This window comes from Micropterus dolomieu, linkage group LG04, assembly GCF_021292245.1.
Source record: "Micropterus dolomieu isolate WLL.071019.BEF.003 ecotype Adirondacks linkage group LG04, ASM2129224v1, whole genome shotgun sequence".
NCBI classification, from domain to species: domain Eukaryota; kingdom Metazoa; phylum Chordata; class Actinopteri; order Centrarchiformes; family Centrarchidae; genus Micropterus; species Micropterus dolomieu.
Genome location: NC_060153.1, coordinates 4,470,090 through 4,485,805, shown reverse-complemented (window position 1 = coordinate 4,485,805; position 15,716 = coordinate 4,470,090). Strand labels below are relative to the sequence as shown.

General features: G+C 39.4%; 1 protein-coding gene across 5 annotated transcripts; it reads left to right on the top strand.

Moving 5' to 3' along the window:
* Positions 1–2,473: 2,473 nt before the first annotated feature.
* On the top strand, positions 2,474–14,520 carry LOC123970248 (carbohydrate sulfotransferase 12-like). Of its 5 annotated transcripts, XM_046048224.1 has the most exons (7): positions 2,495–2,739; positions 3,412–3,568; positions 10,340–10,993; positions 11,367–11,509; positions 13,070–13,198; positions 13,362–13,554; positions 13,937–14,520. In XM_046048224.1, exons 3-7 carry the CDS (start codon positions 10,451–10,453, stop codon positions 14,204–14,206), a joined length of 1,278 nt encoding a protein of 425 aa, XP_045904180.1. In that variant the 5' UTR covers positions 2,495–2,739; positions 3,412–3,568; positions 10,340–10,450; the 3' UTR covers positions 14,207–14,520. The 5 variants fall into 5 exon arrangements, with proteins under 5 accessions (XP_045904181.1, XP_045904180.1, XP_045904177.1 ...); XM_046048225.1 differs by lacking the exon at positions 3,412–3,568 and having other exon boundaries at positions 2,474–2,517; XM_046048221.1 differs by lacking the exon at positions 2,495–2,739 and having other exon boundaries at positions 3,088–3,568.
* Positions 14,521–15,716: the final 1,196 nt, after the last annotated feature.

Genomic DNA, 15,716 nt, shown 5'->3' with positions numbered 1-15,716 from the left:
AGTTGTTAAGTGAACTCAGCATTCCAGGGTTTGTGGATCTGACGGGCAAGTATATTTGTGTGTCATCAGCATAAATATGAAAAGAAATGCTATGTTTATGGATAATATGTCCAAGGGGAAGCAGATACAAGGAAAACAAAATGGGTCCTCACACCGACCCCTGAGGCACACCATATTTAACTGGACAGAATGAAGAGACATAGTTGTTTACAGACACGCAAAACTTCCTATTTGACAGGTAGGACGAAAACCATTCTATGGCAGTACCAGAGATCCCCACCCAGTGCCTCAGTCTGTCTAACATGATGTTGTGATCAATGGTGTCAAAAGCAGCGCTAAGGTCCAGGAGTACAAGGACTGAGCACATGCCTTCATCAGCAGACATTAAAAGGTCATTGGTGACTTTAAGCAGGGCAGTCTCAGTGCTGTGGTACTTTGTGAAACCAGACTGAAACTTTTCAAATATTTTGTTATTTTCCAGTACAGTGAGCAGCTGTTTGGACAATTCTTTCTAGAATCTTTGCAATAAAAGGCAGTTTTGAAATTGGTCTAACATTTTGATGGAGGGAGGGATCTAAACCAGGTTTCTTAAAAAGTGGGTTCACGCAAGTCGTTTTAAAATAATCAGGGACACAAACAGTAGATAGGGAGCTGTTAAAAACAGAGATCAAATGGGGCCCAACAGAATCCATTACTTTCAGTAAAAACTTAAAGTATTACATCAAGTGGGCTGGAGGACACTCTCATTTGTGATACTGTTTTTAAAAGCTCAGACAAGTCGATGGGATAAAACTGGTTAAAACTCTCTTGTTGCTGGTGAGGAACCTCTGAGTAAGAGGCAGTGGGGGTAATAGAGGCTCTGATTGACACCACCTTATTGGTAAAACAAGATAAAAACAATTCAGTCATTACTTCCAGCTGAGGCACAAGGAGGGGTTGGGTTTACCAGCTGATCCACAGTCTTAAACAGAAACCTGGGATTTTGTTTATGTGTAGTAATGAGTTCAGAAAAATAGTGTGTTCTCGCATCCTTAACCATTTTATTGTAGTTAATTAATAAATCCTTCAGACTGAGGTAATGGACTTGGAGACTGGATTTTTTCCATCTGCGCTCTGCTTTCCTGCATTCCCTTTTTAGGCTGCGAATGCTGTCATTTATCCAGGGTTGTAGACGCAGGCCTAACCTTTAGAGGAGCAGTAATATTTAGTGACGACAAGCAGATATGATTGAAGTGATTGACCAGATTGTTGGTGTTGGAATCAGACAGGTGTTGGCTTTGGCTCTGAAAGAATGCGCAAAACTTTGAAACACTTTGTTCATTAAAGATGCGAGAACACACGGAGCTTGGTGAGGCAGCATGAGTAACAGGCGAATTGCAGCTAAAAACAATACATCTGTGGTCAGATATGGTCATGTCCACTAATTCCACAGAGGAAATGCTGACACCCAGGGTAAAAACCAAGTCCAGTGTATGACCACGGTTATGTGTTTGCCCTTTGACATGTTGTTTGAAGTTAAAAGAAGTGGCCATATTTAAGAAGTTAGTTGCATTAACATTGTTGGGGTCATCAACATGAATATTAAAATCGCCACAAAGAACAACTCTGTCATAATTTAAAACTAGTAGATAAAAATCCTCCAGGCGGTTTTGGGGGGCGATAAATTATAACAAATATGATAGGTTGCAGCCCTCCAACTTTAAGAGTGAGAACTTCAAAGGAGTTAAATTCATCACAGCGTACTTGATGACATTTTAAATTTTTCCTATACATGCTCACTAGCCCACCACCACGACCACTGACCCTCGGTTGACTAAAACAATCATATTGAGGCGGAAACAGTTCAGCTAGCTGGCTATAGTCATTCATTTGCAACCAGGATTAAGTTAAAAACAAAATTGTCCTAATCCTTAAGAGATTATTAATATTTCTGTGTGGGATGTGCACGGTTTACTGGTCTATGCGTGATGATGACAGGAATAGAAGTCTGTGGAACAGCGCTGGGAGCAGACGGCTTTTCATGCCAGCAGGTGGAGACAGTTGTTAGTGGCAGTGAGGCAGAGATCTGTTCAGTGAGCGGTGGTGTGTCCAGGTGTGCTTCATGAATGATTAGTTATTCACGTAAGTCATGTGTGGACCGCACCACATGCTGTATGTGCGCAGCTAACATTTCTGAGCCCCGTTTGTTTGGGTGAAGTCCGTCTGTCTTAAAAAGAGACGTTCTTTGCCAGAAAATATTAAAGTTATCGACATAACACACACCGTGAGCCCTGCAGGCGGACTGGAGCCAGTCGTGGAGGCCAAGGAGTTTACTGAAGCGGCCAGCACCGCGACCGACTGTGGGAATGGGACCAGAGATAAAAACGGACTTTCCTCAGTCCGTGCGGACTGAGGATGGAGTGTGTGAGCTGCCGAGTGTTGTGTTGGAGCAGCAGTAACAGACCTGAGAGAAGGGCTACCCGACGGTGCAGGTAGAGACGGCCTCTGGAGCGTCTGAGCACAGCCTCCTTCAGGATGGTAGTTTGCTTTTTTCCTGAGTTAATCGCTCAGTTGATTGACAGAAGGTTAATCACCAACTATTTTGATAATCAGTTAATTTAGTTTTAATTTATCGAACATTTTCAGGTCCAAGCCTCTCAAATGGGAGGACTTGCTGTATTATACTGTTTTACATCACTTTAAACTGAATATTGGACTGTTTGGACAAAAGCAATTGTAAGACATCAACTGCACCTCTAGGTAACTCATTCACATTTTATTCATTAATCAAAAAAATCGATAGGTTATTTTCCAGCAAAGGTATTTGCTAGTTGCAGCTCTTTATACAGTTCTGAACACACCCATTATCCATCCAGTAGTTGATAACTGCCACATTGACAGGAGGTCAGAGATGCATGTGTTTGATAAATTACGTGTGTGTGTGTGTGTATAGATGCATCTATTAAGCATACTGGACCACCTGTGTTATCTACATACATAAGTGGAAAAATGCTAACGTGTTCTAACAGCTGAAACTCAGTTTGACGTGATTCTTTGTCACATCGGTCATTTATCATTTAATCAGAATTAAGCAGATTGTAATTGCTGAAACATTACTGCTCTTTGATTCTGCTGTGGCTAATGGCACATTTCAGTGTTCCTCAACTGGCCAAAGTTTTCCATTCGTTCCGCACAATCACGGAAAAATAGTCTATTGCAATATGTACATAGTTGCTGTGAGTCTGTGGCGAAATTCGCGGGGAAATGCACTAGGTATTAAGTAGGTAAGTTCTAATGCAAACCGATCATTTCCTCCTGCTGCAGCTTCACACTCAAATCATTTACCCGGTTAAACACGAGCTGACATTTATTATGAAGTAGTCTCAGGAAATACGGTGTGTTTGTCATTGAGATTAACCTTCTGTCCTTCAGAAAAATGTCTACAAAACAAGACAACGGTCATTTTTTTGACAGCGGATGAGTTTGAAATATATCTGGCAAAATATCAATAGGACAGTCATGAGCAGTCACAGTGAGCTGTTTGATGAAGAGCTGCTGGCGACAGGCTGAACACCAACTTCTCAGCAAGGTAACCAAGTCCTTTCACTTTCACTGTTGTGTTGCACAAAATCAGATAACCATTGCTCACAGAATGATGGGAAAAGGTAAATTATTGCCTAACTACTTTATTAAAACGATTAACAAATAGTTTTGTAGCTCCCAGAATTCAGTGACCTGTAGTATTATTAAACTGCACTTGCTGTTACCTCCAGTAATAGGTGTCAATGATAGCGTCAAAACCCGGTTAGAGACCGTTATTTATCAGAGATGGGGGGTGGCTGAGGTGTGACTTTTTCAGAACTACACATTTTCCCTTTTGCCTCCCTGAGTGAAAAATGCATGACCCTCCCTCTACCATAAATGACCAAACAGCTGGCACTGGAGAAAGTAAAAAGCAAAGGCTGACCTTGTGACTCTTAAAATCTACCAGCCCAACTTACTGTGTCCTCTACTACTGCAAAAGTTACCATGATAATTCCAGCTCTGAAACAAAAATAAGACTCTAACTTGGGTGTGGGAGATAAGTTTACTATTAGCATTCAGCAATTACTTTTCTGGAATTACAGATTTAAACCTTTTAACCATCACTCCTCAGTGAGGTCTGAGTGCATTTTCAAGTTAAAGATCTAGTCTGTTCACACAGTGATATAGGCTAATAAAAATAACATCAGATTTGTTCAAATTGGCCTATGTAAAGTCTGCTTAGAAATATTCTGTAGTTTCAAAATGTAGTTTAGGACCCCTGATGTGTTCTGTATGTAATACATCCTAGTCAGTTTATCTAAAAACTTTCACACTTGTGTTCTGTCATTTGCTTATCTACAGTATAAACCTTTTGTTATTTGGAACAAATCACTTCTCATAAACAGGATATGAAAAAGATTAACAGAAACTGCAGTCAGTAGCACATCTGTGTGGGTTCAGCTTAATCTCAGCTGCTGACACATTGTCCAGCTGCTACTAGAGGTCACCGGATCTGAGTTAGTGCTTGAGGGGAAATGTCTTTCTGCTCAGGTGATTTTAATATTTCTATCTTTCCCCATAGTAAGAAATATTTATAAGTCAACCTCCCTCGCTGCTTCACATATACTGTGTAATTTGTGGCCCTAAATATTTTATGCAGCCGAAATCACGGGGTTCTCAGTATTCTTCTGCACAGCTGGCCTGTCATTAAAGTGAAAGTCTTGCTGAAGTTTCAGCATACATTTATTAAGCCTACCATGACTCACAAGTTGTTTAATCTGCTTTTGGAAAATAAGGCACAATATTTATTATTTTATAAGACTTTTGTCAGGAAGTTTTCTAGTGGGTTGGCGCAACTAATGTCCATAATCACAGTACAGTTGTGCATTTTATGTTCAACATTGTCATGATAGGGGGAACAGTTAGTTCTTGATGTGCCTGCACCATTTAGGTTCATTAGTCTGCATGGTGAATCTCTAATGGGAATGTGAGGTCACACAGATTGCCAGATCCACTCTCTGTTTGAATATTGACACTATAGGCTGCAGAGATCATTAACCTGATCCAATGTATGTTCACACTCTCTTGCACAGATGTTCACCGTGATGTTTGACAAGGTGAACAGAACAGTTAACTAACAACTTATTTATAGAAGATATTATCAGCCAGTTAAGGACCAGTTTGGTTAGATCATTGTCCAGGCTTTTTATGTACTGCACTGCTTATTAAGGTTATAGCCAGGATTTTAGAAATAGTGAAGTCATCCTTAAAGGTTCCTTAAAACCTCTTCAGAAAGTTTTGATCACAAACCAAAAAGAAGCTCTAAGTTGTTTTTCTTAGGCCTACTATATCTTTTTTTCACTTTTCTGACGAGGGTGGCTTTCCATAGTGTGGTATGTACAGTATATCTTGTACAGATGTGTACTGTGATGTTCAATAAACTGAACAGAACATACAGCTAACAACTAATTTATAGAAGATTATATATACCAGATAGGAACTTGGTGGAAAAGGTTTGTCCCCAAATGTACCTTCATACTTACATGCCATCTGAACCATGACTCAAGATAACACAGCATTATACTCCATCTAAAATCTATGATGAGCCTTTGATTTTAAGAGAAGTTATAAATATTTTCTGGGTAGTTAATAGGGAAGTTAATCACACATTTTTACACAAATATTGATCTTGTCCACACTGAGGGGGGTCAAACTGTAAGTCTGATGGACTCTAGACAAAATGTCATCGCTGAAATGTCTGGCTTTCTTTAGTAGCAGGATCAGTGTAGTCTTAACTTTTAGAACACTGCCGGTGAGCCACCTCGTTCTTTTGATGTGGAGACCACAGCTGCTCACGTCCTTTTCCCATCAGCTCACAGATGTTATAAATACTCATTAAGAGACAGCTCTTGAGTTATATTACAGCCCAGTGCAACAAAAACAAAACTACGAACCTCAACAATAACCAATCAACTGACTCTCTGACACTTAACTGGATGGTAACTGTAAGTAAGGCTATAAATAGTACATATTAGACTTGTTTTCTGCATTTATCGGAGAGTTTGGTGAGATGAATGTCCATCTTTTATATATTGTACTGCTTTTGCCCAGATACCTAAAAGAAAGTCTAAGTTGTTTTATTTAGGCTTACTTAGATTTTTTTAGTTGACTTGTCAGTTATATTTGACCAGGAATAAGATTATGAGGGATTGATGCGGAAGCCTCTCGATTAATTATTGTTATGTTGGCCGAAAAGTCACTCAAATGTAAACATACATGACTCAGAATCTATATGTGTATGTTTTTAAGTAGGCATGGTGACAATACAAATTAAATCTAAATCTTGATGTACTATCTCATCATTTTGAATTAGTTTCTCATAATCCTAATTCAGTATATCATAATTTTGATTAAGTGTCTCATAATTTCGATTAACTAGCCTATTTCTAATGGCTGGCTATCTTAATGATGAGAAAACTTTTTTAGCCTAACATAATTTATCACTTAGCATCTTATAATTTGACGTTGCTCTGTAGCCTGTCTCATATTTTTTATCTCATGACTTTGACTTTCTAATGTTCTTGATTTAGTGGGCTATCATTATTTTGATCGTAGCCCGTCTCTTAATGGTGACTTATATCATAATTTTGACTTTTTGACTTGCCATGAGTATCTTAATTTATAGGCTAATTTATATTATGCATAACTTTTCATCCACCCCCAACCCCATCCCCTTTTCCTGACGGGGATGTGTTTCCAATAGTGTCCTCTCTATTTCCATGCTGTTTATTACAGTGACGTTATTTTTGGTAATTCTGCGGCAGCGCCCTCTGGGGCCGGCCTTAGGTCCCAGGGCTTTGACTCTGAGAACCAGAGAAGGGTTTATGGTTTCATCGTGAATCCTATGGCTGAGTCCGGGCAGTAGCCCGACAGCATGTGCGGTGTGGTAAGTAAAACGGGAGCGTGTGTGAAAGAGTGGGTAGCTGGCTTCCCCCACATCTCGCGAGACTTTATTCTCTAGAGAGGGGAACCGCCACAGTCCTCTCGTGCCTGCCCGGTCCCATCACTGGGCTGACGGACAGACAGAGAGGGGGACACCGAGCAGGCGACAAAGGACTCACCGACCGGCACCATGGAGCTCATCTACCGGGTAAGATAAAACATAAGATTCCGGTCCTGTCTCTTTCTCAGACAAGACAGATACATCTTCAGACTGGTTGCCGTGATGCTCCCGGTGTGAAGGGCATAAAGGGAACAGAACCGGGCTTTCTTTGGCTACCCCTCAAAGGGAGCGTGATGAGGAGGCTCGTCAGAAGAAAAAGACAGCAGAGAAAAACAAGTTCAGGCTTTCTATTGTCGGCTGCTGCTGTGGCGTAAAAAGGAAAGTGTCCGGTTTGCACGGAGGAGGGACTGTGTCCGGTGCGGCCGGAGGAAGGACTGGATTGTAACTAGAGTCCTGTAAAGTAAGGTAGTTTTCCGACCGAGCATCGGGAAATGGTGATAGAAAACTGTCTGCACCATTATTAATGAATAGACGTCTTACTACTGAACGTACACTGCAAACTTGTCATTGAGCTCCACAGACACATGCAAGAGTTCGCAGAGGAATATTTTAATGTTTTTTTCCGTTTGCGCGTGTTTTTGCGCACGTGTGTGTGTGTCTGTGGGTAAAGCGCGTGCCAAGACACGAGACACTTTGTGGACGTTTAGGCTATTCCTCAAAATATGGCCCTCCAGTCAACGTGGAGTTTAGATTTAAAACCTAGTGGAAAGAAAGAAACACCACAGAAAAAAACCCAATAATTTTCTCTGGCAAAGTGTGCGCCGTAGGGATTTCTGCTTTGCTCTCCACCAGTCTGGGTGTTTTTTTTTTTTTGTTTTATTAGGACCGTATTTTTTCCACATTTTCCCTGACAGCAGATGTTTTTATGGGACAGACAATAAGGGGTGTAAACCCTCCAGCAGGCTCTGGACGAAGCTGCTTCCACCCCCACAGCCCCGTTTGTTCACATCTCTGTGACAGCTGAGAGCCCCGGGTGGAGCCTCAGGTTCCCACGGCCCCTGGCCAAACTCACACTGGTCAAAACCATTAATAGCACATGCTGTTAAAATGGTTCTGTTCGCACTTTCAAATGTAAAAGATTTAGGCTAATGCCCACCACAAGCTGAATTAAATAATTTGTCTTCCACATCCCAGGAAGAATTTACAAAAACGTAGCAACAGCACAATGTCAGATTACTCCAGTAGCCTACTAAGTGAAAGTCCTGCATATTATCAAAATGTTATGATGATATTAGGTATTTTACTTCTACTTGAGTAATTCTTATAAAGTCTTACTTTTTGGCTATACTCTATGCTAATAATATTACAATTTTTATATTTTTATAAGAATGCGTTGTATTTTGTGAGACGATGATAAAACCTCGTTATCCAGTAACTTTAGGCACCAAGTAAAATGTGGTCGAGTAAAATTTTATAGGCCTATAATTCCCTCTGAAATTGAAAGGAGTCGAACCATAAAATCGCATAGGCTACATTAGCCTAATTGAAATACTCATATATAGTACCTCAATTTTTTTCTTAAATATAAAAATATATAAAAAATAGTTCTTACATACATAAACACTTCGTTACATTATTTTGTGCCATTTGGTAAATGTGTACCAAATTGCACAACATCTGATGTCCAGAGCTATGAACTGTATCCCCCTGATTTTCTGTTTACCTTTTTATAACTTCTATATTAATATAGGCTATATTGTCAGCTGCATAGCAGAAGGAAATTACAAAATTAATTTCACACTGCTATATTGTAATAAAATAAATCTACCTACATACATGAGACCAAACTCTTTAAAAATGCTTTTAACTCATTATGTTTCAAATTTGAAGAATTATGGAACAAATACGTTTTCATCATGATAAAATGAAAGTTTTGTAGATCAGTTAAGTGCATGACAGTGGCTTTGTGTTTTTAGCTCTTTATTTCATTGTGTAATATGGACTTTTGTAAACAGCCAGTATTTATGACCTATGGCTTAAAGGAGCTATATGTAGTTTTTCAACGAAATCACTTATTTTTAAATTGAATTTTTACTGCCTTATGTCAATTGACTTTAGCTTCACTTAGAAATAAAGCACACGCCTGTTTTCTCTGTTGCTTGCAACAGCCACTATTCTGCTTTTAATGTGAAGGTATCGGGTCGGGGTGTAGCAGCTATAGACAGCTATTGTTAGCTTTGATCTGCCGCTGTTTGTTATATTATCATCCAATAGCCTACATTTAGCTGTGTTGACATTGCTGAGCCTCCAGTGTAAGATTCACAAGTAGTAATGTTAGTTACTAAAAAGTGGCAGGCGAGCTAAGGACGATGCATCATGTAACCTAAGTGCAGTAAATGTAACGTTATGTAATGAGCATGGATTACTTCAACCTCAAGTTGATAAAAATGTAACGTTGCAGTGGGAGTTTACCTTAGTTTCTAGCATGTTGTGCGAAGCTGTCTCCCTGTCTGGTTATAGCTGCTTTTACACTGCCCTTTTTCCCTGGAGTATTGTGCCAATATGCCAGCTCACAGGCTGTATGAAAGGTACCGAGCCGGTGTTGATCTGCCTCTGAGCCAGGAGCGCTGAAGTAACAGAGCCGGAACATGTCTGTGTGAAAACCTGCATGAAAGCGGTTGTGTTTCGGATTATGCTCGAGTTCAAGCCTATGATTCAGGCATGTGTACAATCACACGCCTGGTTACAATCTTATAACCACACTGCTGGTGACCGCTGAAAACTACATCGTGCCCCTTTAATAAAAAGTATATACTTTTTAGTACTTTTAATACCATATTAGGAGCCAGACCAATATGGGTTTAGACAGATACCAATTTTGATAATTTAGGATTTTAAAATCAGATATTCTGAAAAATAAATGTTTTTATTATTATAAATAATACTTAAAACAAAAGTACAGCTGATTGCCATGTTTTGTTGTGGATTTGTTCCAAACAGACACGTTGCCAACAGGGAAGTTGAAAAGTGGCCTTTGGTGGATAAACTATGCTACGACAACTTAACATGATTGAAGTATCTGTCTTCTGTTTCTTTTTTGTCATTTATTGGCTGTTATAAAAACAGATACTGATTTATCTGCAAATAGCTCATATCGGTTAATAATATCAGTATGCCAATTTATCAGTTGGGGTCTAGTCTAAATACGCTTCTGGAATATACAAATATTTAAGTCTTGTATAATCAGTTTGTGCTTGATTCATTAATCTTTTCACTTCATTTAGGCTGGAGCAAAGCAAAACAGGGGCCTTAGTCACTTCCTCTTTGTTTCAGTTGCATCTGGCAAGCAGGAAGTGTCTCTTTCCGCAATAGATGGCAACTATGGAGCTGAGATAACCCCTTCTGCTTTTCTTCACCAATCACGGCTCTGGATCTCGAATAACCATGGGAATATGGCGTGGTCTACGAGTGGCTTTTGTCCTGGGGTCTCTGTTTATGATCCTGCTGATCATTCTCTACTGGGACGATGTCGGGGGCTTCACCTTCTACCCACTGCACAACCCCAAACACGAGGCACTTCACTCTGAGTCTTACCGCCAGGCGACAACAGGCCCTTCACACTCTGCGTCCACGAGCAGATCTGAGACCAGTTCTTCCTTCGTTGTCCCCACTACTTCCTCCAGGACAACAATGCACCCTGAAGAGACAGGAGGAGCAGCTGAGGAACATACAGAAGATGAGGGGAAGAACAAACAAGAACAGAGGAAGGAGAAACCAAAGCAGGATGAGGAGACAGAGAGGAGTCATACTGCTGACGATTTTAGCGAACAGGAGGCAAGGAAGAAGAGGCTCCTGGATATGTGTTCAGGAAAGGACGGAGTGGAATTCACCGGAAGGACTCGGCCATTTGAGCAGATCCCCAACAGGGAGTTGGATCATCTGATAGTGGATGACACACACCAGATTATCTACTGCTATGTTCCCAAGGTACAGCTGCCGTGTGTGTGTGTGTGGGGGGGGGGTATGACTTGGTTTAAGGGTTCATGTTAGAATTAAGGTTAAGGTTCGGCATGTTGTTGTAGTGGTTAAGGCTAGGGTAAGGGGTTAGGGAATGCATTATGTCAATTAAATGTACCCACAGGGATCCAGGAACAAACGTGTGTGTGTGTGTGTGTCTGTGTGAACATGTGGGTGGTGAGTTACTTTTCTGTGTTTGGAGGGAAGCATAAGAAAACTTTTAACCACATTTCTTCATTTTTAAGATGCAAAAGACACATTCACACACTTTCATAATCCCTCTTGTCTTTCTGAACACCTTGTATTTCCTTTTTCTTCCTGTCTATCGTTGTTCTTTGTTCAGGTAGCGTGCACCAACTGGAAGAGAGTGATGGTGGTTCTGTCTCAGTCACTGATCTCGCCCTCTTCAGGAAAACCTTACACTGACCCAGAGGCTGTACCTCCTGACCTCGTACATAACTCCTCTCTCCACCTCACTTTTGCCAAGTATGACACACACTCACACAAATATATGTACATACTCTTATATAAGTTTAATAAGTTTTAATGTTATCTATTAAAACAGAACACATGCTCTATGACAACAAAGGAAAATCTACCAATAAGTCAGGGTGTTTAACCAGAAGTATGAGACAACTTTGCAATTCTGAAATGAAAGTGAGTCAGTCTGACCATATCAAAGGGTCTCTTTCTTACCAAATAGCCCATAAAAGCTATTTTTGAAAATTGCGGTCTAAGAATTTCAAGTATTACAGAAAACATAGCAACTCCATCTGTAAATCACTTTATGATTTCTCTCTGTAGAAATGTCTTGTTTCTTTCTCCACAGGGGCATTAATTAATGAAAAGTCACATGGATCAGTTCAGCGATAATACTTATATATTCAGTTATGCTGAAACTCTGTTTGACAAACTAACCGTGAGCTAAAGGAGTTATTTACTAAGTTGACACTTGGAAGAGGAGAGTGGAAACGACAGGCGGAGCTTGCTGTGGCAAAACAGACAGAGCTTTCTCTTCCCCTCGGGAGCTGTCTGTGTTTGGATATGAGAATCTGATCTTATGTTTTTCTATCTGAATCTTTTTCCCCTCAAGGACTGGTGTGGCTTTATTTTCAGATTATTTAGTATTGCATGAAACAAAACGCCTACAGAATTTGGATTTTGACAAACTCAAAAGCATTACAGTTATGAGTGAAAGGTACACTGTGTAATTCCTGGCCACAAGTTCCAAACAAATAGGGTATAGCATTTCCTCTTATGCAAGAATTGTATGATTTACTAATTGCAGCAGACTGTTGCAAGATTGTCTTGTACAATTGTGTGTTGAGTTAGACACATGTTATAAACCTTGCAATGTCCTCAAAAATATAATAATAGGGAACTTTCAAAACCTCAACCTTTCAAAAATGTCATGACAGGTGGTTACAATATGTTGAACTGATTGACATTTTTCCAGTCTGTCCACACTGTTTCTCAATTTACAATCATCTAAAAACTAACTGACAGTAGGGCAAGAATTTAACTAAACTGTTCAAGCTGGCCTAAATAATACTGCTGTTTTCACCTATTGCGTCTATAGTTTACATTGGGTTTAGGTTTGCTTAGCTCAGTTTAAGCAATAACATAGTAGCAAAAAAACAGCCACATCAAGTATCGACTAGTGGTTGGAATCCCTTGGCACCTCAGGATTTGATTTGATTCGCAATGCGATTATTAAACAATTAATGAGGCATCTTGATGCATCTTTTTTTCTATACAAGATTTGTGGAGAATTACCAAGCATTGCATTTGCACATCCAAATGAAACATCATTAGCTTAAAAGGACTAGTTTGCATCCCTAATTTGCTTTATTAACCTCAGCTCCTCCATGGTCACCATCCTTTCCTCTGCTCACACAGTTTCTTCCTCACATTCTGTTGTTCATGTTAGTTAATTTTTTTAAACTAAAATTCTGGCCTTAGCTTACACAGTGTACCTTTTTAAGAAGGAAGACACTAAAGAGCCGCTTTCAGGTGTTGTGTGCTGTTTGTTATGTCTTTTACCAGGTTTTGGCGCCATTATGGTTCTCTGTCTCGCCACCTGATGGCACTCAAGCTCCAGCATTACACAAAGTTTCTGTTTGTACGAGACCCTTTTGTTCGTCTTATCTCAGCCTACAGGAACAAGTTTGGAAGGTGTGTGCCTATTAGTGGATGGGTAGACAGAGAGTAAGTGTGCGACTGTGTGTGTGGGTGTCTGTATCGAGTGTGAGGCTAAGGAATGTGCTTCAATTTTGATTAAGCAGCAGTCCCTTCATTCTTGAATTATTAAAGTGTGTGTATTTGTGTGTCTTTTTAGGCCCAATGAGGACTTCTACAGGCAGTTTGGTTCTGTCATGGTGCGTCGTTACGGTAATGTGTCTGGCAGTTTGCCAGAGACAGCGGCTGAGGCGTATGCAGCGGGAATTAAACCAACATTTCAGCAGTTTATCACATACCTTCTGGATCCAGAGACCGAGAGGGAGAATATCTTCAACGAACACTGGCGGCAGGTATTAGTCTTTCTCAGCTACATGCACAAAAGCAATGTAAGGCTACACTTACTACAGTGTGACAATATTTTTTCGATTTCATTAGATCATACCTACCTGATACTAGCTGTTGGTCATGTGCCACTTCCACACCTATTTTTAAAAGACCTTACCAGCATAATATGGACTTCTTTCCAAGACCTAAGATTCATTTAGTCATTTGCACTTTTTGTGTCAGAAAATAAATCTTATCTTCTTGTAATTTTATTTTTTTTATTCTCAGAGTGTACACACAAAGTAGAAATAGCCATGTTAAAAAGGCAGATATTGCATTCAAAGTCACAAGCATAAACACAAACTGTTGCAGTTTTAAAACTGTAGGCCTTCTTTGTACGTGTTGCAGGTCTACCGTCTATGCCATCCATGCCAGGTGAAGTATGACTTCATTGGAAAATTAGAAACCTTAGAAACAGACGCGGAGGATCTGCTGAAGCTAATGGAGGTGGATCATCTGCTACGCTTCCCTTCAGGGGCACGAAATCGCACCGCAGCCAGCTGGGAAAGAGACTGGTTTACACAGATTCCCATTTCAATGAGGAGAGAACTGTACAAGCTGTACGAACCAGACTTTAAGCTGTTTGGATATCCCAAACCTGACAGCGTGCTCCACTAGTAGACCACACCGAGCCAAAGGCCTGGGCACTGCACTGTGTGTAGAGCTTGCACATGCCTTTGAAGGCCATTCTATGATGCAGTTTGTTTCATTTATTTTGTGCATACCTCAAATGACAGAAGTGCCTGCCAGTATTATTTAATTTGTTGTCATCATTGCATATCATTGCTATGTTGTCCCAGTCCCTACGTAAGGTACTTTGAATAGTATTTTGTGAATACTATTTTGGTCAAAGGGAAAGGACTGCGGTTAACTGTTGGCTGACATTTCTGAAGGGAAATATGTTGCAGAGCAATAAAGTTTTTTTGTAATTATTTGACTTTTCTTTTTACTACGTTATTTTCTATGTGAATATCTAATTTTACTGTGCATGCAGAATAACACTTCGGACCTTTACTTGAGTAAAAATAGCAATACCTCTGTAAAAGTAGTCCATTGTAGGTAAAGGTTATCCATTCAAATCTTTATTGAAAGGGATTTTACACTATGACAGTCAGTTTAGTAGTCTGGGAAGTAGTACTCAGCCTTTGTAAACAGTTGTATAATAAACATCTGTGAGGTGGATAGGATTATCTCAGCAAAGGAGAAATGCTCACTAACACAGAATTTGACAGATTTGTGAACAATATTTGAGAGAAAAGGGCCTTTTGTGTACATAGAGAAAGTCTTAGATCTTTGAGTTCAGCTGATGACGAATGGGGGCAAAAACAAATGTTGCGTTTATAATTTTGTTCACTTTATATATATATTATTATTATATTATTATTATTATTATATTAGGTGATTAAAGTCAGGATATCTTGGCCCGTGCTGCTTTGATTTTGATCATTCTATCTAAAATCCGTCTATTGTGAGTGCTCCAGTTTTATGAAAGTGCAGTACCAAATTGTTCACCTTGTACCCCTTTAAGTAAAAGAAAAAGCAAACTAGTGTTATCACCAAAATTAAAAAAATGTATCAAGAGTAGGCTATTTAAATTGGAAAATGACCCCTTTAAGAGTGTAAAATTATAATTCAAAGGCCTACATTACATAAAGACAAAAAATAAATCAGAAGAAAAGAAAGTAAACACATAGTACTGTTTCCATATATGTCAAAACATATTATGCAAGATATGAAAGCTTAATATATTATACATTACTTATGTCTATAAAGACACAAAATAAAGAAAAGTAAGCAAACATGTAGTTGCCATATGCTGGATGTGAAAACATAATATATTACACAAGACCCAACTTAGTCCTACATTACATAAAGAGAAAAAACAAATCAGAAGGAAAGTTAGCAAACACAATACTGTTTCCATGTCAAAACATATACTATATATATATACTTAAAATATTGTAAATGTATAGTAGGCCCTAAACCAGTATCTTAAACGGTCACTACCTGTCAAATAAAATGTAGCGGAATAAAAAGTAAAAAGTATAATATTCCATTCTGAAATAGTGAAGTGGAAGTATAAGGTATATACATCAAATGAAATACAACCGAAATTTAAGTTGGCTAT